A 24,501-nucleotide genomic window follows, 5' to 3' on the forward strand; every position below is an offset into this window, starting at 1 on the left:
GAAGCAACCACAGCACAGAGACCACACTCCTCGATGCCACCGACATCCGCTCCCTCCTCGACTGGAGCCAGACCACAGCCCTCATCCTACTAGCCCTCTCGGCCGCCTTCAAACACCATATCCCTCTGCACCCTAATCAAGAGACTCCACGACGCTGGCATCCGCGATAAGGCTCTGGACTGATCCACTCCTTCCTCACGGGCCAGACCCATCGGGTCAGACTACCACTGTTCATCTAAGAACCCACAGAGATCACCTTTGGAGTGCCCCAGGGTTAATCTCTGAGCCCTACCCTCTTCGACGTCTGCATGACCCCCTTCGCAGCCATCGCGAGAAGCCACAGACTCAACTTTGTCTCATACACCGACGACACCCAGCTGATCCTCTCCCTCACCAACGAACCCACAACCGCCATAACCAACTTCCACAGGGGAATGAAGGCCGTTGCTACCTGGATGAAAGTCAGCTGCCTCAAACTCAACTTTGACTAGACCCATGTACTCATCCTGGGACCCACCCCTTCAGCTTGGGACGACTCCTGGTGGCCAGCCACTTTGGGATCCCCCCTCCACCCAGACGGACCATGCACGCAACCTCTGCATCAGACTGGACTAATCGCGCACTATGAACAGCCAAATCAACAGTTTCCTCAACCTGCTTTCACACGCTCTGCCTGCTTCGAAAGACGTTCAGATAAATTCCCACAGAATCCAGAAAGACGGTCACCCACGCACTCCTCACCAGCAGACTCGAATAAGGCAATGCACTCTATGCCGGCGTAACCAGGAAACAGCTCAAGAAACTTCAGCACGTCCAAAACGCCGCAGCCAGACTTGTCCTTGACATCTCCTGCCGCAGCCACATCACGCAACACATCCAACAACTCCACTGGCTCCCAATCAACAAGAGAATCGCTTTCAAGCTCCTCACTCACGCCGACAAAGCTCTACACGGCGGAGGACCAGCAGACCTGACCCACCGCCTCACATTCTACGTACCCGGCAGACCACCCTGATCCTCCCAAGTATCCACAAGACCAGGACAGGAGGAAGGTCTTTCTCCCACCCTGCCCCTCCACCTCAGGCGATCCGCGTCCCTAACCCAATACAGGAAGGACCTCGTGACCAGGTCCTTCAAATAATCCTCTACCCAGTCTGACCAGCTGCTCCTCTTCCCCAGCGCCTTGAGACCCTCTCGGGTGTGCAGTCGCGCTATACTAGTTCCTGATTGATTGATTGTCCTCCTCCCGGCGGTAGCATAAACTAACCATGCAGCGGGTGTGGGGCGAGCCCCGTGTATCCCTCTCAGGCCCAGGTTGGTATGCATGCTGCGCCTGCGCAGGTTTATAGCTGACACTTCTGGCAGTGTACTCTTGTAATCTAAGAGTCTTCAGTCAGTTCATTGCAACCACTCACCTCTCGTGCTCTCTTCCCTGCAGGTAGCACAGATTATGAGGAACGAAATGGAGAATGCATTTAAATTGTCGGTCAAACTAAAAGTGAAAGTAAAAATGGGCCCCAGCTGGGGTGCGATAGAAGACCTTGACCTGTGACCTGGAAGAGGACTGCAGCCAATCATTGACACTGTGCAAGCACTTGGAACGCCAGCCTTCTTCGTGAGTTACAGCCTTGTTGGCACGTGCTGACGGGGGATTAGCCGTGAAGACTCCGCGTACATTGCACACCGAAGAGGCGTCTCTTTTGGCAAAACTGACACCAGATGCCATTAGTCGCCATTGGTTCATCGAGAGATGGCGCCAGTCTTCGGAATATGAAAAAATAAGTATTCACGAGAAAAGCCGTGGAACAGACAAATGAATTTTCTGTTCCTGTCAGTAGAACTTGTTTGTAGCAGCGGGGCTGCTTGTAAATATGCGTGCATCACTGTGCAGCCATGAATTGTGATGTTTATGCCTGCAGGGAAGCACACCGCACAAAAGGAACACACTATTCTCACTTAAACCATGCAGCTGGGCTGCTCTCTTTGGGAAACAAAAGTTTAATATTTAATAATATAATTTTAGTGAGCGAATTCTTGAATTACTACATGAATTACACAACTGCAGATACATTGCCACAATTAAATAACTTTTAAATTAAATAAACATTGATTTATCAGTCGCTCTGTTGCGTTTCTGTAAAATAATAATGTAGCTGCAGATGGTACATTTTTCCTTCTTTCCCAAATGAATAGCTTTCCTCGCAAAGACCCTTTTTGGGTGTGCTCGCGGAGATATATTTGGGACCCCCTGCAAGGAACAACTTTAAATGTGTTGCCAGTGTTTAACTACTTCGAGACCTTATGCCAACAATATTAAATTATATCTTCAACATCCAGACACAGGGGCTCGTAAAAGCAGCCAAATGTGGAGGCTTCCCCCAGCCAGACAGCATCGGAGGGTATCTTCAACATGCATTAATGAACCCCTTTCTTTTTGAGCTTCCATCCCTTCTGTATTGTTCTTGCAACGGCGATGGGTTCACTGTGTGGCCAGCCTGTTCCTCACACTGTAGCAAAGATGTTCAGTGACTAGAGCATCATGTTAACATAAGACACACATGCACCCCTTGAGATTGTAGCTTTAACTGCTGCTTGAAAGGAATCACAAACAAATGTATCTTCACAACTTCCATTTCTTCTGCAACAACGAAAATCAAAGCGCTGCTCCCAGGATTTTCCCCAATACATCAGGTGATCCCTGTCTTCCTGCCTTTTCCTTCCTCACTTCTTTCCAAGTCTCCACTCCCCTGGTCAGCCAGGGACCTCTGTCCCTCCTCAGGAAGAGAAGTGGCCAGAGACGAGAGAAGAATGGAGAAGTAAGAGAGTGAGAAGTGCGGGGGGGAGATGGTAGGTAGAGAGATGGGTCAGTGTGGAGCGATGTAAGGTACAAGGATAATGGAGAGGTACCAGTAATGAAAGATAAAGAGCTAAAGATAGGTGAGGAGAGAGGGTTAAAGCTAAGTAGAGAGAGCTAGAAATAGGGGGAAATAACTGAAGGTCGAGGAAGAGTGGTGAGGGACACTAGGAAGTGCGGTGGAGAGAGAGGTATAGTATAAAGAGATGGATGAGAGAGGCAGATGGAATGGGGAAAGGGATATGGTAAAGAAAGTAGTGAGGCCAAAAGGTGAAGGGTAGAAAGAGAGGTACGTTGTTGAGAGAAAAGAGGGGATGTGGAGAGAATGCATGGCTTTCCTTTCCGTGGCTGTGGCCACCTTGTCCCCCCATCGACATGCTGGTTGTGGTATTTCCAGTGCTTGTTTAGGCCGATGGTTTCCGGTGCTCAACACTGGCCCTTATGACAGTTTGTCTGATGTAGAGATCTGCACAACAGCAGCTGTTTATTAATTCAATATACTTTAAAAATTACTAATGCCTGCCGCTCAAGCCGCTCTTATGCCTTTGGGGGCCTGGAACACACCTGTAGGTGTGCGATGAATGTGATGATTGGTACTTGTGTTGGCACTGTCCTTGGCAGCACTGGTAGGGGCAATGGGTGGCGCAAGCTGCAGTGGCCTCCTGACGTGGGCCCTGGCACACATTTATTTACAAATTAAGCACTTCCTGTAAGGGGCAGGACGTGAGACGGGACAGAGGTGTTAATAGCATACAAGCCATATTACCAGGACATGCCAGACGCTGTGACCGAGCTCTCGGATGCCCGCACTGCCTCATTTTAAAATAACTTGCAATGGAGACTCAATAACACCTTCCACAATCTGACCTAATTTTACTGCAGATATAGTTTAGGTGTTTTGGGCACTGTCAATGTGAGTAGCTTTATGCATATCAAGATGCAGCCATTATGGGTCCAGTGCTTTGCATATCTCTGGTATATGGGTGTCTCATTGCTATCTGAGTTGGTCAGACACCCATCTACTCCCCTCTGATCTCTCCCCAAAGTTGCATCCAGGCACCACATGTCTTTTGATGTTTTTGGGACATCCCTGCGCCACATATGTTGGTAATTAATGCAGAACCTCCGATGCAGGACAGGTTCGAGCTTGGTGAGTACAAACCCAAGCAATGCCTTCACTTACCTTTTAAATCCCTCCTCACCGCGAATGTGTAACAGGACCGTGTGTGGAGTAAGTGTGACAGAGCGACCAAGAACCTCCCCGCATATACTAACTCACCTCTGCCCAGGAGACCCTGCAAACCCTGAAGCTCCATACTGTAGGTAAGAAGTCACCTTCCTTGGTGGGGCCTCTAAAACACTGTGTGGAGGACTCTGCCCAATTACCGCAATCTCCGTCCAGCGTTGTATGGTTGATGGAGATAGTACAATTGAGTTAGCCTGGACCTTGCTGAGGTCGCAATCCCTCTCGGGGCCATAAGTCTTCAAGAGGGTCTGTGTCTGCTTCCCAGGCTCCTCTAAGGATGTGAAATGTGTCTGGTGTGTTTGACTCGCGTCCTGTGTACCTGTTATTTATGTATTTAATGAGTTTTATATAGCTCTAACTTGACAGAGTAAGCACAACCGCAATAACACAAGGTACAATAAAAAATAAAATAAAATTGCATAACGGTATAAAAAGAATAAACCATATACAGTGGGAGATCTAAACAAAATATACAGTGAGATATGTAAACAAAATAGCAGCAGTTACCCTGGTTACATAAACGTACGCAAAAATACATATTAAACGTAACAGAGGTATGTGATAGACAGTGGGATAAGTGAACGTTAAGGTTCTGAGGTTGTTGTGGTAGGGAGTTACGAGGGTGGGGAGAGTCGAGGCGCAGTTTCCCCGAGGTAAAGATGCTCAAATTTACGTGGGGGGTGTAGGGTAGGAGCAACATGCCAAACGGAAGGTTTAGTGTGTGGGGTTTATGTAATTATTGGGAGGCAGGAGTTTACGTTTCATCCAGAAATATTGGGAATGTGTGGATATTTATTTATTTATACAGAATTTGGTATGTCGCGAATAAGACCCCGCCGAATGACAGCAAGTTTTACAGAAACTGAGCAAAGGAGACTAGGGGGAGGACATGAAGAAATAAGGCAACAGTTCAAAATATAGTGCGAGTGAGAAGGAAAGCAGGGAGAAAAGAGTCCAAAATATTCAAACATAGTACATGTGAATGTGGGAAGCGTGGAGAAAGAGGCACCTGGTGTAACATAGGACCAAGACTAAGACATGCTTCGGTGCGAGAAGAGACAGCGGACAAATGGAGGGCAGGGTCTAAACAGGGGGACAGGGGCTGGGCCTAGTCCCCAGTGAGAAAAATGTGTTGGATAGAAAGATTTTGACTTCTTTTCTGAAGAAGGATGCGGATAGTTGCATCTAATCTCTGTAGGAAGAGGGTTCCAAATATTTGGGGCCATTCTGGAAAAGGATTGGATGGATGTTTCTTTTTCTTGAATTTTTATAGCTTAAGAAGTAAGGAGCTCATGCTTCTGGAGGATGTATTTCGACCTGATAGGGTCATTTTCTGGGACAGGTAGGAGGGGGGGGTCTTGTGGTACAGCGCTTTGTGGGTCATGCAAGTAAGTTTGAGATGCATCCTGGCTTCGAAGAGCGGCCAATTCAGTGCTCGAAGGTCAGGCGTGATGTGATAAATGTTTTTTTAATGATCCCATGATGAGCCCAGTTGCTGCTTTAAGTGTAGCCTTCAGAGGTGCAAGTGATGTTTTCGGGCAGCCCACAAGGGTAGTGTGTAGCCTTCAGAGGTGCAAGTGATGTTTTCGGGCAGCCCACAAGGGTAGTGCTACCGTAGTCTAGTTACGAACGCACAAGTGCATGAGTCGCAGTTGGGAGGTCAGCCGCAGGGAGGAAACGTTTAGTTTCCTATGGATATGCAACTGATGGTTAGCTCCTCTGTGATGGCACGGATGTCTTTTTGCATGGAGTGCTCTTTGTCTAAGATTATACCTAGGGATTTGTTGTAGTCGGGATGTAGGGGGTGCAGTTAAAGGCAGAACGAAGAGGGAGCCAGTCTTTGACATTAGTGGTGTTAGTCAGTGGTGCGAGCAGTAAGAATTAAGTTTTATGGGCATTGAGTTTGAGGTGGTTACAAGTCAGCCATTGTTGCATTATTGTTATGATGTTGTTAAGGGTGTAGATGTCCTCGAGGGAATTTATTCTCATGTAGAATTCGGTGTCATTAGCAAACCTATGGTAGGTAATTTGGGAGAATTTGAGGATTTCAGTAAGGGGCTCCACGCAGAGGCCGAACAATGTCAGGAAGAGGATAGAGCCTTGAGGATGCTCGCGATAGTGGAGACTGCCCGGAAATTGTGTGATTGATTAGGAAGCACTGCGACTTGTTGTGTAGAAAAGAGGAGAACCGTTTTAGCACAGTGTCGTAGAGGCCCATCCTATGTTCTAGAAGGTCAAACAAGGTAGCATGGTTGATGGTGTCAAAGGCTGCTGACAGATCTAGTAGGATCAGGAGGCAAGAGTCATTCTGGTCGAGTGAGCGAAGGGCATCGTCGACAATGTGGACCATGGCAGTTTAGGTTTTATGACCCGATCAGAAGCCAGATTGACAGTGGTCAAGGAGTTGGAGTTGTTCAATGTGAGTGTGGAGCTGTAATTGCGCACATTTTTCTAGGAGTTTGGCCAGAGTAGGGATGTTGGAGATTGGGTGGTAGTTGTTGGCGTCGGACTGGTCGGAGTTGGGTTTTTTAGAATAGGAGTAAAGTGACCAACTTTTAGGCAGTCGGGTAGGGAGCCTTGGGTGAGAGATGCATTGATTATCCTATTCCATAGTGGGAGAAAGAGGTGAATGGACTCATTTAGGAGTTTGGAGGGGAGGGTTAGAATATTTCAAGGAGGTAAATAGATTTAGAGTGCCAATCTAATTGAGGGTTATGAAGCTAGACCAGTAGTAGTCCAATCCCTAGTTCTCTCTAAAATCGACTACGGGAACGCCATCCTAACAGGGACTCCAAAAGCTCACCTAGCCCCTCTAAAGGCAGTGTTGAACATGGCCGCTCGACTCGTATCTGGAGTAAAAAGATTTGATCACATCACTCCAGCTCTCAACTCCCTCAACTGGCTTCCCATGGAAGGGAGGTGTATTTACAAACTGGCCTGCATCACACACAAAACCCTCCACGCTCCGGCCCCTAACTACCTGAACAACAAACTGGTAAGAGCAGGTCAATCCAGATCGCTGAGAAGCTCCAACTCACTCTTTCTTATTCATCCGAAACTGAATAAGAAAACCACACAATACCGATCGTTCTCTGGCAACGCTCCCAGGATGTGGAATGCTCTCCCTAGAGTCCTCAGATGCAACCCCTCCTTCTCCTGTTTCAAAAGAGACCTGAAAATCCATCTCCTTAACAAATACTTTCCTGACCAACGTCAACTAACCTAGACTTTAATATCCGAGTTTACTCCTCTCTCTTGACATTCAAGGATAGTTTGGCTACCGGACTGTGTTCACCACCTTTTCTTCCATGCTGTATTTTTTTTTTTATCCCTGGTTTTGCTTTTTTACTGCCTACTATGTAATGCAAATTCCGTCTGTTTTTCTTTACAGTATGTATGTAAAGCGCTCTGATACCTACGGGTCAAGCTAGCGCTACATGAAACTTTTAAAATAAATAAATAAGGTGTTATTTATGGGTGAGATGAGGCGATTATACTGGCTTGCTTCATTATCCATTGTGGAGTGGTGTAGGAGGGGTTAGTACAGAAGTAATTTGAGAGCGGTCTCAATGTCGTTAGTGATTTGTGATGTTTTCTCAGCGAAAAAGGAGGCAAAGGTTTCACAGTTAGGGGGTGCTTTATTTGTGGAAGCAAAATCACTTATGCAGGTAGATTGCTTTCTGATAATTTCAAACAGTTTCTTAGGTCCGTTAGTAGCAGTGTGTAGTTGATTTTAAATGAAGGCTGCTTTGGAGTTCCTAATGTGCCTATTGTAGGGGCTGCGACTTTGATGTAGGAGTTTGAGGTTGGCCAAGGAGGGGGTGTGTCTCTATTCTCTTTCAGCCTGAGGTGTCGCCCTTTAAGACGCTCTTTCACCCCTCATTTCAGCCATGATGAGTTTTATGTATGAGGGATTGTGTTTCAGCAGCATTTACCCATCAAGGAGATAAGAGGTAAGAGCATTTCTAGTTGCAGGTAGCAGACGAATAAGGTTCGGAGAATATCTACATTCCTCCTAAGGTTCCATTAACAATTTCATGGCACCCTGAGCAGCACCTATCCCAGTGTGGAGATGCCCATTTAGTCCCATTCTTCAGATCTTAGTAGTCGTCACCTGGGGAAGTCTAGTGCCAACTCAAAGCAGTATTTCTTTTCTCACCTCCACTTTATATGCCCCAGCACATCATTCAAAGCTTTGATGCCCACTTGCATCGCCAGAGGGAGACTTTAGAAAATGCAGTGGTGAATTGTTTCACATTGCAAATAGCTCTGTTGTGCATGGTGCATCGGTGCTGGGTCCATCCCACCAGTCGTTAACCACTATCAATGGTGCCTCCTGATGGTAAGAGCCAAAGTCGCCCGTATACAAACCCCCTTCAAAAGTTGATTTGTAGCCCTTCGCAGTGGATACCCGAGGCACTAAATTCCTTCAGAGGTGTGACAGCAAAAGAGAAGCAACGCCCCTCAAGAATGAGAATGAAATCATGAATGGGAAATTGTAGTATTTTCAGGGCTCTCGACAGCACCACCTTTTTTACTAGCACGACCCTGCACATCCGGGAGCAGGGTAGGGAATTCCAGCTCAAAAATTCCCTCTTTAATCTTTTGAGAAGTTGAGTGATGGTTATTTTACCGCACGCCATTGTCTCATCTTTGTTGACATGTACTCCTAGAGCTACCATATGATAGCCCGATAGCTGAGTGTGATGCCCATACCTTGGTGCCTTTATGCTGATGAACTGGGTATACACTCGACTTCCACCAGTTGACTCTGAGGCTGAAGAATTTACCAGTGATTCAGGATTCTTTCTAACGGGGATCCCACCCTTCTACGGTTGCAGAGATAAACAAGGAGGTTGTCCACGTACAGAGAGACTATGTCCTCGAGCTCTGGTGTCCATCGATAACCAGCTACATCCTCCTGTAAGCAAATTTTGGCTGAAGTGTTAGCTAGGTGGGTTCTTTGGCCAATGGGAAATGCATCAGAAAATAGAACAATTATTTTAACCATTGTGGTGGGCTTTTTATTAAGTTGAAGGACATACAAAATAAAATTTCGACAGAAATTCATATAATCTAGTCTGTTATCGAATGCCTTCTCACAGTCAATAGATAGTGTAGCGAGGGGACCCTAGATTGGGTTTGCTAAGGCATTGAACATGCGTCCTTTATTATGGCTTGTGGTTCTCTGTGGCATAAGGCCATTCTGGTCTTGATACACTAGCCCCCGTGCTACATTGAGGAACCGTTTCCTGTGGACTTTTGGCAATATTTTGACATTTACATGGAGCAGTAAGATGCTCAGTAAGATTTGAAAGGAGGACCTGTAGGAGGCTGGCTTGGTATATGGTGCACACTTATTTAAGTGAAGCACCTTGCACTAATCCAGGCAACCCTTATGGTGATTTAAGAGGTCTTAGACAACCATAGAAAGCTCTCTAAGTGGTAGCTGTGGAGACCAGCCTTCAGGCGTAGTCCAGGAGTATGAGCAGCTTGTTTTACCAGAACTAATCATATAGTGTAGTTTAAACGAAAAAGGATCACAAAGTGTAGTTATAAAAATAAGTGTATTTACTGTACACACTCACTAACACATTGGTATATCTCCTACCCAGAGATATTGACACAATAACCACAAAATTCCAACAGGAAACAGTTAAGAACAAATACACAGTGGTCTCTAGGGGGAGACCAAACCATATACTAAAGAAGTGGAATGCGAACCGCAACCAAAGTCGGTACTTGGACCAGAAGAGTCAGAAGAGCTGGGGACCCAAGAAACCACCCAAGGTAAGTACCCGGGAACACCACGGAGACTATGCAGAGTGGGAACACAGCTGCGTACTCCATGCAAGTCAATAGGAAAGTCGCAGTTTTTAAGAAGAAGGACCCTTTCAAGTGGACCTTGAAGAAGCCTCGATGAAGACAGAAGGTTGGAGAGTCACCCCACCCGTGCATACCCCATGAACCAGGATACCTAGAACCAGTGAAGCAGGGCGCATAGGTGCGAAGTGTTGTCGGAAACTGCTGTAGACCAAAAAGATGACGCTGGCGAAGAAGGTGAAAGAGTCCGGTGGAATCCAGGGATGGATTCTTGAAGAGAGGTCCCTGTCAGCAGAGGGGACAGAGTCTATGCCACTCGGGGATGACCAGGAGGCACGGATGACCAATGATCACCGATGACACAAGATGCAGGAGTTACGACGGTGACCTTGTTGCTGTAGCTGTGAGGACCAGGCGATGCTGTGGAAGGCCATTCACGAGCTGTCCCACTTTGGAAGTCAAAAACCATGGGGGTCGGTGTCTGGCGGGAACACCAACAAGCCTTGATAGCAGCAACAGCTGTATCAAACGAAAAAGGTGCAGCGTTGGGACCAGCAAGATCCAAGGGACTCCCCAAATGCAGGAGAGTCGGAGCAGGCCGTGAGCAAGCAGGGGAGCCCACTAAAGTCAAAAGGCCGAAGGCAAAGGAGTCTCAAGAGGTCCTCGAGCAGCTCAGCAAAGATGTAGGCCCACAGTGAGGATGAAAACCTTGGTAGGAAGAGATACTGGACGCTGGAACTTCTTGTAGCCCGAAGATCTCTGGAGGACAGAGTCAACAAGTCTTGGCAACAGCAAGTTGACCCGGTGCACAGGCTCCTCCTGTTCCAGCGGTTTGACAAGGGATACTGGCCTCAAACTTGCTGAGAGGACAGGTCAGACCTTGAGGGTGTTGCAGAAACACCACCTGTTTTGCTGAGACTTTTCGAAGTCCATGGAGTCCATCAGGAGTAGCAGACCAGTCAGCTTTGTTGCGATGCCTGCCGATGCAGGGGAGTGACCCCTGCACTCTAAAGGAGATTCCTTTGGGTTTCTGTGATGCCCACAGGCCTGGAGAAGAACCTGTACGAAGAACAGGCACAGACGACAAAGAAGGCTTGCAGAACAGCGAGAGCAGGAGCAGCAGGAGTCTTCCTTGGTGCAGTCTCGGTTCCAAGTGAAGTCCAAGGTGTCCAGACGGTTGATGTTTAAGTGGTTTTGAGTTTCAATCTAGTTCCACGATGAATCTGAAGAGCCACCCACAGGTAAGGTCTTAAGAACCATAGGGAAAGGGTATGGACAACACAGGGGTCCCTCGCAAAGAAGGGGCTGGCCAGAGGGGAGGATACTCCCATGTTCTTTGTCCAGTTTTGCCCCAGAGCGAGAGCCAAGGGATCCCTTAACTGGCTCAAACTGGAGTATGCAAGGAAGGCACCAAATGTGCCCTTCAAAGAAATCTGGAGGCGCTGGCAAGCACCCCCACCCCAGCACACTACGTCCTGTTTGGGAGGTGATGGGAAACCTATTGTTCTACCTTTCCCTACTCGAGCTCTGCTCAGCAGCAGGAGGGCAGAATCGTGCCTGGGGTCGGCAGCAGCGCTATTTTGGTGGCAGACCCTGGAAGGCTGTTTACCGGGGGCACTTAGGGCTTTCCGGATGAACCACATGGTGCATGGAATCATACCTCCAACACCGGCAACAATGTTGGGGTATGCTTCCAACAAGTTTGATACCAAACATGCCCACGTTCGGCACAGCCAATATATAGTTAGCCATCATGTAATGACGCATGCCACTATATGTATCAAAATGGCTGACCGCACTTACAAAACCTGGAGAATCTACTCCGGGTTTGTAGCGGGTGTGCTGCTCATGCTGGGCACCCTCACACTTATAACCCAGACCTGCTTAAACGGTGACTTATAGGTTTTAAGTGCAGTGACCTCAGATATAAGGAAACATACCTGTAGTAAGTGGTTCTAGCACCAGCTTACACAGGCTTCAATGGCAGGCCTGTAGTCACAGTTTGAGTGGTCTCTCATGGGTGGCATAATACATGCTGTAGCCCATGGGAGACCCCTGGTGTACCTATGCCCTGGGTACCTTAGTACCATATACTAGGGACTAACATGAGTACACCAGTAACCAGTTGGGAAGGTACCAAAGTACTTACCACTGTCAAATCTAGGGCGGAAGCACAGTGACTGTGGTCCTGGTTAGCAGGATCCCAGTCAGACTAGTCAGAAAACAGAAAAACACCAGCAGACATTGAGGGTAACCATGAAAGCAGACACTACTTCCCTACAGGACCAGTTCCAGGAGAACCTATAACTGCCTTGCATGCTTTCCTGGGGAATTCCCCCCTTTAAATTTGTTTAATTTTTAATTACAAATTTAAATTTATTTCCACTGAAGTAATTAGGTGACCCATGCACATACACACAGTCAATCAGGAAATAAGGGTTTTTCCCTATCTCACTGATATTGACAGTACCAGGCCATGCCCATTTACTGAGCCCATTATAAAGAAAATTCAGGAGTACTTTCTGAGCTTTATCTGGAGGGGAAGGACATCAAGAATTTCTCAGAGACTTAACTCAGCCAAGGGAGGCTGCAGATGGATCACAACATTGTTCTAAGAACTTTTTGGGGTCTTGTTTGGGTGGATAAACAGCTAGGCCCCAAAACGCCTATCTCCAGTGAATACTACACAAAAACATGGGGCACGTACATAGTGTTGTAGGGTTTGGTTACGTATTGTTAGATCTAAGGTTTTGGTGCCATGCATCTTCTCTGTTTCTCTGCCTCTGCTGCTCAGCCAGTGTGAATGGTATGGGTAGAATGTTGGTGTGGATGGCGATGTCACTGGCATGTGTGGATTGCTGTGAGTGGGACTGTCAGTTGGATCCTGGGCTGAGCAGCAGGGAGGCTGCTCCTGGTGGGGCTATCTCATTCTTAATCTTTATTTCGGTCGCCATGACCATAAAAGAATACATTAAACAACATTTTAAAAAACGAAGGATACAGTGATAGTTTCCAGGTGGTTGACCAGAGTATAAAACAATCATTTGGTTGATAAAAGCTTAATACATTTAATACGACTGTGCCACATTGCCGTTAAAAATTTTGAAACTGCAAACACAGTTGGGGCAGAGAGATCTCTTTTTAAAATCCTGTATGCCGGAAGGTAGGTCCTGAAGCCCAGGTTTTTAAGGAGTGGGACCAGCCAGTACTGTCTTGCTCTTCTATATGCCGGGCAAAAAAATATTATGTGCAAGTCGCACTCCCTCGGATGCGCACAAGCTGGGCATTGTGATGAAGTCTCAGAGTTTGTCCAGCAAGCAGTGTGTGCTTTGAGAGGAAGGGTGCTGTATCTCCATTGCATGAAGAGCTTCCTGGTAAACGGGGGGCCTATATTATCGTACACCAGCTCTTGGCAGTATAGGTCTTTGGACTCCAAGAATTTGCCCGTAAGGGAGCTCTCCTGTGTATTTTTAATTTGGAGACATAAATGGTGTTCATAATAGTCTTTGGCTAGAGATTTCCTTGAGACTCTGGGACATGTGATTTCCGGGTGGGACCATAAGTTCTTTCTTCCTAGTGCCTCACAGGTTTGTTTAATATGCCTAAGCCATGGAAGTCGTACAGGATTACAGAGCTTCAGGATTTCCTGAAGCTCAGATCTGTAGTCGGATAATTCCGGTGTAGACCATAGCCTTCGCCAATACAGTAAGGGTTTGAGGCACAGTTCTTCTGAAATTGGTCTGAGGCCTAGGTCAAGTCTCAAAGGTAGGAGGGGGGTGCTGGGGGGAAGAGCTGTTAGCTGTCTGAGGAAGTTATTCTCATTCACCTGGATCGTCTGAGTGACAGTGTGTCCCCATATTTCAGCACCATAGGTCACTGCCCCTTTTGCCTGTGATTTGTATATTTGTAGGCGAGGGGAAAATGGTTGGTAAGTCAAACCTCGGGACATCCTTGCCAGTCCTCCTATCATTTGAGATAATTTCAGGTTCGCCCTAGTGCGATGCGTGTCCCAGGACAAAGATTGATTTAATGTTATCCCCAGGTACTCGAATGTGAAGACCCTCTCTAGCCTAGAGGGCCCGAGCGTGGGATTGGGGCGAGTGTTTGATGGGGGGTTGAAGATCATGTACTTAGTTTTTGACGCATTGATCTCCAACCCCCGAGATGCACAGAAGAGTACGAACCCATCAAGAATCCGCTGGATGCCCATGGGAGACTTGGAGAGCAATAGGGTATCATCCGCAAAGAGAATAGCGGGTACCCTCGTGCCTCCGAGCCTCGGAGCGTCAGTGTCTTTCAACGCATTCAAGTGGCTAATCACCCCGTTGACAAAGAGGCAGAAAAGAGTCGGTGCGAGCACACAACCCTGTCTGACCCCCCTGTCAACGGGGAAGCGGTCCGTTAGGGTGCCCCCTCTCCCACACCTCACCCTTGCATAGTTCCCCCGGTGTAGTCTTCTCAAGATGGCTAGGATGTCAGTTGGGATGCCCAGATCGTCAAGAACAGTCCACAGCTTTTCCCTAGGCACTAAGTCGAATGCGGCGCGTAAATCGACAAAGACCGTATATAGAGTGCCGCCCTCTAGTAATACGGTCTTCCAGTGAATGAGATTTAAACGAAAAATCTGGTCAATGGTCGAAACTTTCTTTCTAAAACCAGCCTGGTATGTGCTCATGATGTTAGAGTCCTCAATCCAGTCCTGCAAGTGGTTAAGGATGAGTCTGCCAAAGAGTTTCTGGGAAACATCAATGAGACTAATCGGTCTATAGTTGGCTGGGAGCAGAGGAGAGCCCTTTTTGAAAATTGGGACAATCTCTGCGCCCAGCCAAGTATCTGGTAGTTCCATACCCTTCAGGATGGAATTGAATAAAAACGTGAAGTAAGGTGCCCAAACTTCAGGTTCTTGCTTGAAAAGGTCGCCGGGCAATCCATCCAAACCTGGCGCCTTTCCTGTAGCAAGGGCCATGATAGCTGCTCTAACTTCTTTTAAGGAAAAGAAAAAGCCCGAAGTAGTGGTGACTTCCGCCGGGGCGGTATAGGCCCCTGTCCCCACGGGGGTCGTGTATAAAGACTGGAAGTGGTCTCGCCAGGTCTCAGCAGAAATGTTGGGTTCAATCGCAGAGACCAATTCTTCTGAGCAAGTGTTTACACATCGCCAAAAATTCCTGGAGTCTCCTACTGCCAGAAATTTCGATAATTTCTCCCATTTATCTTGTTCCCATTCCAGTTTTGCGTTCTTAGTTAATGATTTGTAGGCTGTTCTTTTCTCCCTGATTTCTGTCCGATCCTGACCTGACTTAATTGTGGCCAAAAGGTCACTCTTAGCCTTCCTGCAGGCTGAGTTATACCAGGAAGGGACTGAAGTAGGAAGGGTCCTTTTGGGTTTGCCAGTAAGAATTTCTGATGTAGAAGTGATAAGATCTACATGTAACTGCCAAAAGTTGTTAAATGATCCCGGAGTACTAGGATGCAGATTGAGAGTTTGAACCTTCTCCAGGATCGGAACGAGTAGGGCATATAAGTTTGGTATCATCCCTTCTTTGGCTACTAGATTCTCCCATTTTATTCTGCGTCTGTTAGTAGAAAGGAGTAATCCCGGGTCAGATGAATCCCAGTTATTCTCCCTTGGTTCTAGGCCAGAATAATGTAACTCGAGCTGCAAAGCATTATGATCACTATCAGCTCTTTGGAGTACCCGAAAGTCACTTATTTGCGACCAAAGGGCTAATGGGACCAGAATGTAGTCCAGTCTCGATGTTTTACCCTCTCTATGATATGTGCAGTTTGAGGGGATGTCTGATGGTAGCCTTCCATTGCAGGCCCTCAGCCCATGTTTGAGAGTAAGAGAAGTGATTTGTACCGCCAGGGGGGACCACGCTTTTGGTGTTGGAAGGTGGGACGGTGGTATGGACCAGATGTGATCTTCCTCCTGGGACAGGCCATCCGTTAGGCCCAAAAGAGGTTCGAAGTGACAATTCAGATCTCCTCCTACTATATAGGGGTTGCCCACAGGGATTGTGGTTAGGGCAGAATCGAGCTCAGCAATGGTAGTAGATTCTTGCGAATTACTAACTGGCCTTGAGTAAACATTAATTACCAGGAGACTGGACAGACCTGGCCACTCCAATAGAACTGCCAAAATGTCCTCCGAGTTTACTTTCACAGGGGATGCCCTGCAGCCTAGATGAGAGGCTATCCAGGTTGTGAGCCCACCAGAAGGGCGACCTTTGCCACTCCATTTGGCGTTTTTGGAGAAGGCAGCAAAGCCAGTGCGGGCACTATCCTCCCTCATCCACGTTTCTTGAAATAAACATATATCCCTGTTTGCTATAAAGCTATTCCAGGCCTGACAATTTAATTTGTTGGACAAGCCCGCAATATTCCAGGAAAGAATGTTTAAAAGAGAAGTTTGATGTTTAGAAGACTTAGGGGATGGGGGGAGGAAGTCCATAGTGAAGGCCTTTGGGTCAGTTGGCGCTACCTCTTGTACTGAAAGTTCGATTGTGGGTGTGATAGTAACCAACATGCTAGATTCCTCATCGGTTTGTAACTGCTTTAGACCGTCGCTCTGTGTGAGAGTATCTAAGTGTGGGTCATTTATTAGAGGCCTTTTTATTTGCGGCACAACACCCGTCCCTTTCTCACTCAGTCAGTCCAGCATGTCCAAACAGCTATAGCTATTTTGTAGGGGAAAATAATTATCAGCAGTGATTCTAGTGGTGAGGTGTTCTAAATTTGCATTAGGTCTCCGCCTGTAATCTCTTCTAGGTACCAGTTTCCATCCCTCTCCATCCAATTCATGTCCTGGAAGAGGATAGAAAAAGGACAGGGGCAGTGTGTGGATGGATGACCCATGCGTATTTCTAGGCCAACTGCAGATGTACTTCACAGTGGCAGGGTCCCTAAAATTAATCACGGCGCAGTCGCCCTGGATGCTCTTGTTGGTGGTGCCCACCCAGGGGACTCTTCTCACCATAAGAACCTCACCGTGTGTTCCCTCAGGGAGGGGTCTATTTTTAGAGAGCCAGTGAATAATTTTGTTTTTTAATGCACCTACTGGCTCTCTATCGGCGGGGTTCAGTGGAGGAATGCCAGCTAGGATCACTGCGTATGGATTAGCTTGTGGTGGAAGATTATACGTTGTGTCCTGTGAGGCCTTCAGATGTGTCTCAACGTGAGGCGCAATGAAAGCGTCTTGGGCATTCACGCTTGCATGTATTGGCTTACAGGTTAGAGGATACTCTGTTGGTAATGCAGGGGGATCACGAGTTAAAATCGACTGAGGTGGTGTTGGAATTTTCCTGAGTGGGAGCAGGGATTTATCAGTGCTTTGCTCGCTAGCCTTGGTGGATGATGACTGTTTCCCCTCTGGCCTAGTAGAGAACCCCTTTCTAATTTCCAAAAGTAGTGTTTCTATCTTGGAGATACGGTCCTCCAAGGGGCTTAGAATTTCCTTTAGGAGTATTCGGATATCCAAGAGAGTAAAGGGCTCAATTATAGATGCGGAATTTTGGTTGGAAGGTTGCTCGGGCTTGTTGGAGGGAGTTGGTGGCCTATTTTTTCCGGAGTGATTCAGTGACTTAGTTTTGGACATGTGAAGGTTGGGGTCACTTTTTAAGTTCCGGTTTGGGGCGGTCACCTTGCGGCCTCGAATGGGGCCAGCCTTCGTCTTTCTTTTAGGGAACGCTCCTTCCCTCAGCCTCCGTGCAGGCTCAGAGTTGGGAGTAGGTCTCTCGCCAGTTGCGTCATCGGTAGGCAAGATGGAAGTCAACGGTAAAGAGGGAGGCCTAGCAGAAGGGAGAGGCAATATGCTTAGGTCCGTAATGGCAGTCATATCGCTATCAGTGTTCGTTAAGACAGGGCTAGGTGAGTCAGCCAGGACGGAAGTGCCAGTTAGCCCCCCAGAGTTAGGTGCATCAGTGTGTTTGGGGGAGGTGGCAAGTGTGAGTGGACCTAGCGAAGATCGTCTGACCCAGTCAATCTCTTGAGATATTCGCCGTTCGAGGATAGATATTTCATCAATTAACAAAGAACCGGCTTTGGCAAAGTAAGTGTCTAGAGTACCTTTTGCCGGTCCTGCAGCACGCGTAGATCTGCTTCTTGTTTCTATGGCCGACATCCTCGACTGCTGCTTGAGCAGCTGTGCAATATGAATGGCGTAAGTGCAAGGGCCTGGCTCTGGCTCGCCTGTCCTCGAACGGCCTCAAACGGCCCGCTCTTTGCCCGGTCTTCGCTCCGCCCTTCGTTCCGCGCGCGTTCCGCGGGCGCGATTACTAAGGCCAGTTAATATGTTTGCGGAGGGCGCGGGGGGAGTGGCTGGGAAGAGGACCCAGCTGCGCCGATGGTGCTGCAGGCGCTTGGCAGGCTGGTCCTCGCAGTCCCGCCCTCCTCCGTGGACAGTTACTGGGTAGGCGATAAGGCAGCGTAGAGGCAGCAAGCTGGCTTTCAGGGCACACAGAGTTCTCGTGGAAACTGGAGCTTTTATCCTCGAGCGGCACCCGCACAGCGGGGGCCGCGAGTCGCTGAGTAAACCAGGGGGAGTGGCTGGGAAGAGGACCCAGCTGCGCCGATGGTGCTGCAGGCGCTTGGCAGGCTGGTCCTCGCAGTCCCGCCCTCCTCCGTGGACAGTTACTGGGTAGGCGATAAGGCAGCGTAGAGGCAGCAAGCTGGCTTTCAGGGCACATCTAGATCTTTACCACTGAACTTACTGGAAAACCTACTTAACATCTAAGAACAATAAATGTATTAATCTTTAACCTAACCACGTCTACTGGAACTCCTTCCTACGATACAACACGTATCCATCCCTCTACACTTCAATTCATTACAGTGCGGCCTTCGCTCCTTCTCAGGAGGGCCTGGCGTTTTTTAGGTGGAGAGAAGGTGGTTGCAGGATGATTTCAGACTTCCATGAGATTTATGTCTCCAAGACCTTCCTGCAATATAAGACAACATTTAGCCTTCCTGAGATTGAACGACTTTGCTATGCTCTGATTCGGCATTGGATAACACATCCTTCTGTTTTCTGTGGGGCTACCAGAGACAAGACTGAATTCGAAACACTCTTCCCAAAAGGGCACAATTTCTCACCTATACTGGATGTTGTTAGTGTAAGTGAAACCCAACGGAGAATGGAAACGCACATTGGGGAAGCAATGCACTTCAAAAGAATGGGAGGGATTGGGATGCGACTTGATCTCATCTTTAACATTGGTTCAGGTTAGGTGTTATAAGGTGTGGGACAGCTGGCAATACACCCCCCCTCTGACTACATTATGTGTATTATAATGGGATCCTAGATGTTGGCGGGGTTGTGGCACCCTAGGAGTGGCTCTGCACAATTGGTGGGACTGCTTGTCGGGCTGTTCTATTTGGTAGGTGGTGTTGCAACTACATTGGTACATACTTGGGTACCCGATACCATTGCACTCAAGGCCATGGTAAAAGATGAGTGGCCCATTGTGTTTTAAGGCTTGAGGACTGCTAAAGTGACCCCTGCTTACATTTGGAAACATGCAGACTGCACCCCTGTTAGCCACTGGTACCACAGGCTATGGTCCATCCTTGCCATGGGACATTTAATGAGAAGCATGAATGGCATATGCTTGGATGAGGGGGGAATGGCTGTACCAGATTTTGAATTATACTACTTGGCTGCTCAGCTGCACTAGGTCTCCTGTTGGAGGTGGGCGCACTGGGCAGTGGCAAGCATCTACGAGTGCAGGATACCCACTAGAACTCTCCTAACTTGTATCCTGATGCATGGGGTAGGGTACTACGGAGGACACACTCCCACACCCTGTACACTTGCAAACTCCCCTTATTGATGGCTCATTATTGCCAGCTCTCCGTAGGCTTGGATAGATTAGAGGTGTGGCCCGACGTGGGTGTCAATATTATGGTGAATATATTCATTGACGGTGAACTGAGTTCTATCTCAGACCTCAGAGAGACGTATGACATAATGGCAGGGCACTTTCTATTACACAGAGCTTTAATGGGCTGGATCTGCAACTGGTGGAAGATGGGCTCCTCGGAACCCCCGGAACATGACTGCCTCTCTTACCTTTTACTCATTTCTAGAATGACCAAGGCGATTACTTTACTGTACCGTGCACTGTTAAGGAGTGCGCAGATGGACCTCTCACCCCTACGGCACCAATGGGAAACAGACTTGGGTCCAGGGCACTCTGACTCTGCCTGGAAGTCGATACTAATAACATCTACCCCCAAGGTATCTCAGAATGCTAGGTTTAAATGTATTCAATTTATTACCTGCATCGGTGTATTTTACAACCCGTCGACTGCATACTATGTATTTCAGGGCGCTGTTGGACTCCCCTCGTTGTCGTGCGCCAGAGTCCAAGTTTTTCCATATAGTATGGTCTGGCCCGATCGTGACCCTGTTTTGGGCTACCATGATGCAAAGGGCCACCAATAGGCATTTTGATTTCACTCTGCTGCTCTGTTTGCTCGGCCTACACACACGTACCGCAGCTTGGAAGGCAACTGACTGGTTTGCAGTCCTAACTCTAAAACTTGCCCAAAGACAACTATTGATGACTTGGAACTCTGCCTCTGGCCCCGACCTGGCCAGCTGGGGTAGAGAAAGGATCAAGTGAGCGGACTACAGGAGGGAAGCACTGTGTAGGATAGAAGCTAGAGGGTTGCAGGGAGCCCCCTTGCTACCTTGATGGGACTCAACACTGGCGACTTACCATGTTTGGATAGTCAAGGGAGGATTAGAGACACAGAATCATTATCACCCGGGTCCCCTCCGTCACGCGCACTAGTCACACACTCCTCTACCATCCCTGCTGAGATTGGCTTACTTATGGCCCCTGTGGACTAACATCTGGTGGTCTAGAACCAGTTTGCTTGTGGAATGCATGGGCCAAGTGGCTGCGTGTGGCATTTGGGAGGAGAGGCGCTGGAGGCTACGCGTCTATGTCTGGGGTGGCGCCAAGGGTCCTTGGAACATATCGGTTATCCCCTGTTTGGCACTGACTGTATGACTGCCCTCTCTCGCTCTCCGATACCCATTGTGATGCGCTCAGACACTTCTTATTGTTTATCTGCTAGAGCACACCTGCCCGGTTTATTGAGTTTTTTTGGTTTTATATGAATGTTTTTCTTGTTTGATTTATTTGATCTTGACATTTGTATTAAAAATGCAATAAACCATTTTTTTTTCTCCCAAAATCTATTGTCCGGGGTAGCTGAGCCTGGTGACCAGCCTAGGCAAGAGGAATACATTAGCAGCCAGATTATGTTTATCATCGACCTCCTGAGTCAAGCGACTGTGTATTTTTAGTGGTTGGAGGAAAATTTTATAAAATTGCCTCACACAAACTATATTTTAGAAAAATCAAACCCAAATCATTAACAAAATTGTGGTGTCTGATTGATGTGTTTGCTGATTCCACACTTTTTGAATCTCCTCCTGTTGCCATGCTGGATGTGGAAATTGTAATTTGCTCTTCTGTGCAGATAGGTGGTGACATTGCTCTAGTTCTACCGAGATGACATCACCGAGTCCTGTAAGGTCCACCCATGGTACAGGGGCGTCAGTTCTTTTTTTCAGCACCTTTTTGTTTGGATCTGAAGTTGCCCGCCTCAGAACATGTCCTGCAGAATGTATCTTTCGCAGGGTTTAGCCTGAAAATCTCAGGGTTTAAATAATGTTGAGACTGTCATAAGCAGAATTGGCTCGCGGACCTGGACAATGTCTTCCCTTGGGGCTGGGGAGCAAGTGAACAGCAGGTCATGCAAAAAGTGTGGTCCATGCAAGATTGGTAAGGAGCAGGCGGCGAAGCTCTTCATTTCATGAGACCATGATGGATGATGGGCCCATCGGTCAGGCCAAAGTATTGCGTCGGCTCTTGCTGCGACTCGATCCTGCCAGCAAATTTGTGACTGCGGCTACTTCCAAGGACAAACACAAGCCCAGAAAGAAACACAGCAAGCACCAAGAGAGCCATTATTTGGCTTCACAGGGTTGTTCTTGCTCAAGGGGTAGGTCCTCCAGTTTGTGGATTCAGTCCCCAGGTCCAGCCTCACTGCCGTCCTCAGAACCAGTTTTGGTGGAGTAGCAGTCGGCACCGGTTCTGGGTCCGGCACCCCTACTGTATTTCTGGAGTTTCCAGCCACTGACGCTGAACCAGCACAGATTGCGGTTTTCACCTAGGCTAAGCTGGGCTTTGTGCTCCAACCTTGCAAGCTCTGGTGCGCAATGCACATTGAGGCTCTAAGAATCCATTGGTGCCTCCTAGCAGGGTTTCACCAGCAGCTCCATCCCTGGCGGCTCCAACCAACCTACTCTTGACATACTTTTAGCACCAAATGGAACTCTTCCTCCACCAAAGTCCTTGTTGGGAAGTCGATCACCAACTCTAAATCCAGTGCCAAGTAGCTCTAATTTTCTAGACCGCAGACTTCCTAGTCGCAACTGTTGAAGGAAGAGTCCTCCCACTGGCCTTTGCTCGGGATGGCTTGAGGGGATGTTCGGTTCAAGTTCATATCCTATTCAGATGCTCAATATTATTTATCTTGATAATGATGACGTCAGTGAGGCAGGCAATCTACATCCCCATATGAGTACAGAGAGTGATGACTGCAGTGAGTGCTTGGATAACCCTTGGAGTGTCCTTTAGGTCCTCCTCCGAGGACGTTGCCTCGTTGACAGCTGTCCTACGCAAGGCAGCGGAGGGGTCATTAAATAACCTTTGCCGCTACAGGAGACTAAAGCTGACCTCCTCACAGAAGCCCTGCAGCCGGCATCTTCTGCAGCACAGCCTTTACTTTACTTAAATGAGGCGCTAATGGATCCCATTATAGTCCGCTGGAGCAAACCAGCTTTAGGTCCTGCAGTGACCTGCCAGGTCATTCATTGCCGTCATCCAACTCCTGGAGGCCTGAAGTTTTTCTGATGTTTTTAACAGCAGACCCCTCTCCGGGGAATCTTTTGTTCAGGGTTCCTCTTCCTCGATTTCCTCTACTCCTAGAGACAGCAAGTCAGAAGAATTGAGACAACAGGGAAGAAGGTCTTCTCTTAAGAGAGACTTGCCCTCTGTTCTACAAACTCAGCTTGCCTTTTGGCCTGTTAGTCCCATGCTCTGTGGACAATGGCACCACTTTGTGACCATTTTGCTGAGGTTATGTACTTTGGGCAAGAGTGGCCAAATAGATCCTCCACTCAGGCCTGGTGGACACAGTCCATGGGCTCCTCTATAGCTGCCATCTGCCTTGCTTGGCATCATTGTAGCTGTTTTTCAGCTGAAATACAAGTTATCCTCATGGACATGCCCTTTGATGGAGCCCGCTTCCGGTGAGAATGCTAACTCAACACTAGAATATTTCAAACACTCCAATCCTTGGGACTGGTTTGACCTTCTGGCCAGTATCATCAATAGTACAGCAAGTTTAGAGCACATTCTCCATGGCTACCCTTCTGAGGCACCAGCCCCCAAAGTAAGTGCAGCAGGCAAACATGTGTTTCGTAGCTCCTTGGGGCATGGTGTGTCAAAATGCTGCTGGGGACTAGTCCTCTTCCCCAGGCTCACCCACAACACCTCCCCATTGAGGGAGTATGTCTTCATCTGTCACACTGGCAATCCACCACCACAGACCAGTGGGCCATGGACTTGGGAAACGACATTTCCAATAAACACTGGAAGAGTATTCTACAAGTTAAAAGGGTCTCCAGGAATCCTAGCTTTCATTACACCCCATTTAACTGCCTATACCAGACCTAGGGACCTGTCTTTTTATTCATCGGGCGATGTCACTTTTTTTACATTGGGACCTGTCTCTTTATACATTGGGTGCAGGCTCTTTATACATTGGGACCTGTCACTTTATACATTGGGACCTGTCTCTTTATACATTGGGTGCCGGCTCTTTATACATTGGGACCTGTCTCTACATCAGCACCTGTCTCTGCATCGGGACCAGTCTCTTTGTACAGCGGACCACTCTCTTTATACATCAGGACCTGTCTCTTTATACATCGGACCTGTCTCTTTATACATCGGACCTGTCTCTTTATACATCGGGACCTCTCTTTATACATCGGAACCTGTCTCTTTATACATCGGAACCTGTCTCTTTATACATCGGAACCTGTCTCTTTATACATCGGAACCTGTCTCTTTATACATCGGAACCTGTCTCTTTGTACAGCGGACCTGTCTCTTTACACATCGGGACTTCTCTCTTCATACATTGGGATATGTCTCTTTATACATCAGGACTTGTCTCTTAATACATGGGACCTCTCTCTTTATACATCGGGACCTGTCTCTTTATACATTGGGACCTGTCTCTTTATACATTGGGACCTGTCTCTTTATACATCGGAACCTGCCTCTTTATACATCGGAACCTGCCTCTTTATAGATTTGGGCCTGTCTCTTAATACATCGGGACCTGCCTCTTTATACATCAGAACCTGCCTCTTTATACATCAGAACCTGCCTCTTTATACATCAGAACCTGTCTCTTTATACATCAGAACCTGTCTCTTTATAGAGCAGGACCCGTCTCTTTACGCATCGGGACCCGTCTCTTTACACATTGG

At 47.8% G+C, this 24,501-nt stretch overlaps 1 protein-coding gene across 4 annotated transcripts in view; it reads left to right on the forward strand.

Annotated features, from left to right (window-relative positions):
• POLQ (DNA polymerase theta) overlaps positions 1 to 24,501 on the forward strand; it is a 580,345-nt gene that overhangs the window by 510,769 nt on the left and 45,075 nt on the right. For 3 of the 4 annotated variants that reach the window (XM_085621029.1, XM_085621031.1, XM_085621030.1), the window contains exon 31: positions 1,439 to 2,120. The exons of the other annotated variant lie outside the window; for it this stretch is intronic. In XM_085621029.1, the coding sequence (XP_085477155.1) occupies positions 1,439 to 1,552 (114 nt within the window). In that variant the 3' untranslated portion in view covers positions 1,553 to 2,120. Of the gene's footprint in view, positions 1 to 1,438; positions 2,121 to 24,501 lie in introns of those variants that run through there. 4 annotated transcript variants of the gene reach the window in all.

This window comes from Triturus cristatus, chromosome 8 (assembly GCF_964204655.1).
Source record: "Triturus cristatus chromosome 8, aTriCri1.1, whole genome shotgun sequence".
Lineage (NCBI taxonomy): Eukaryota > Metazoa > Chordata > Amphibia > Caudata > Salamandridae > Triturus > Triturus cristatus.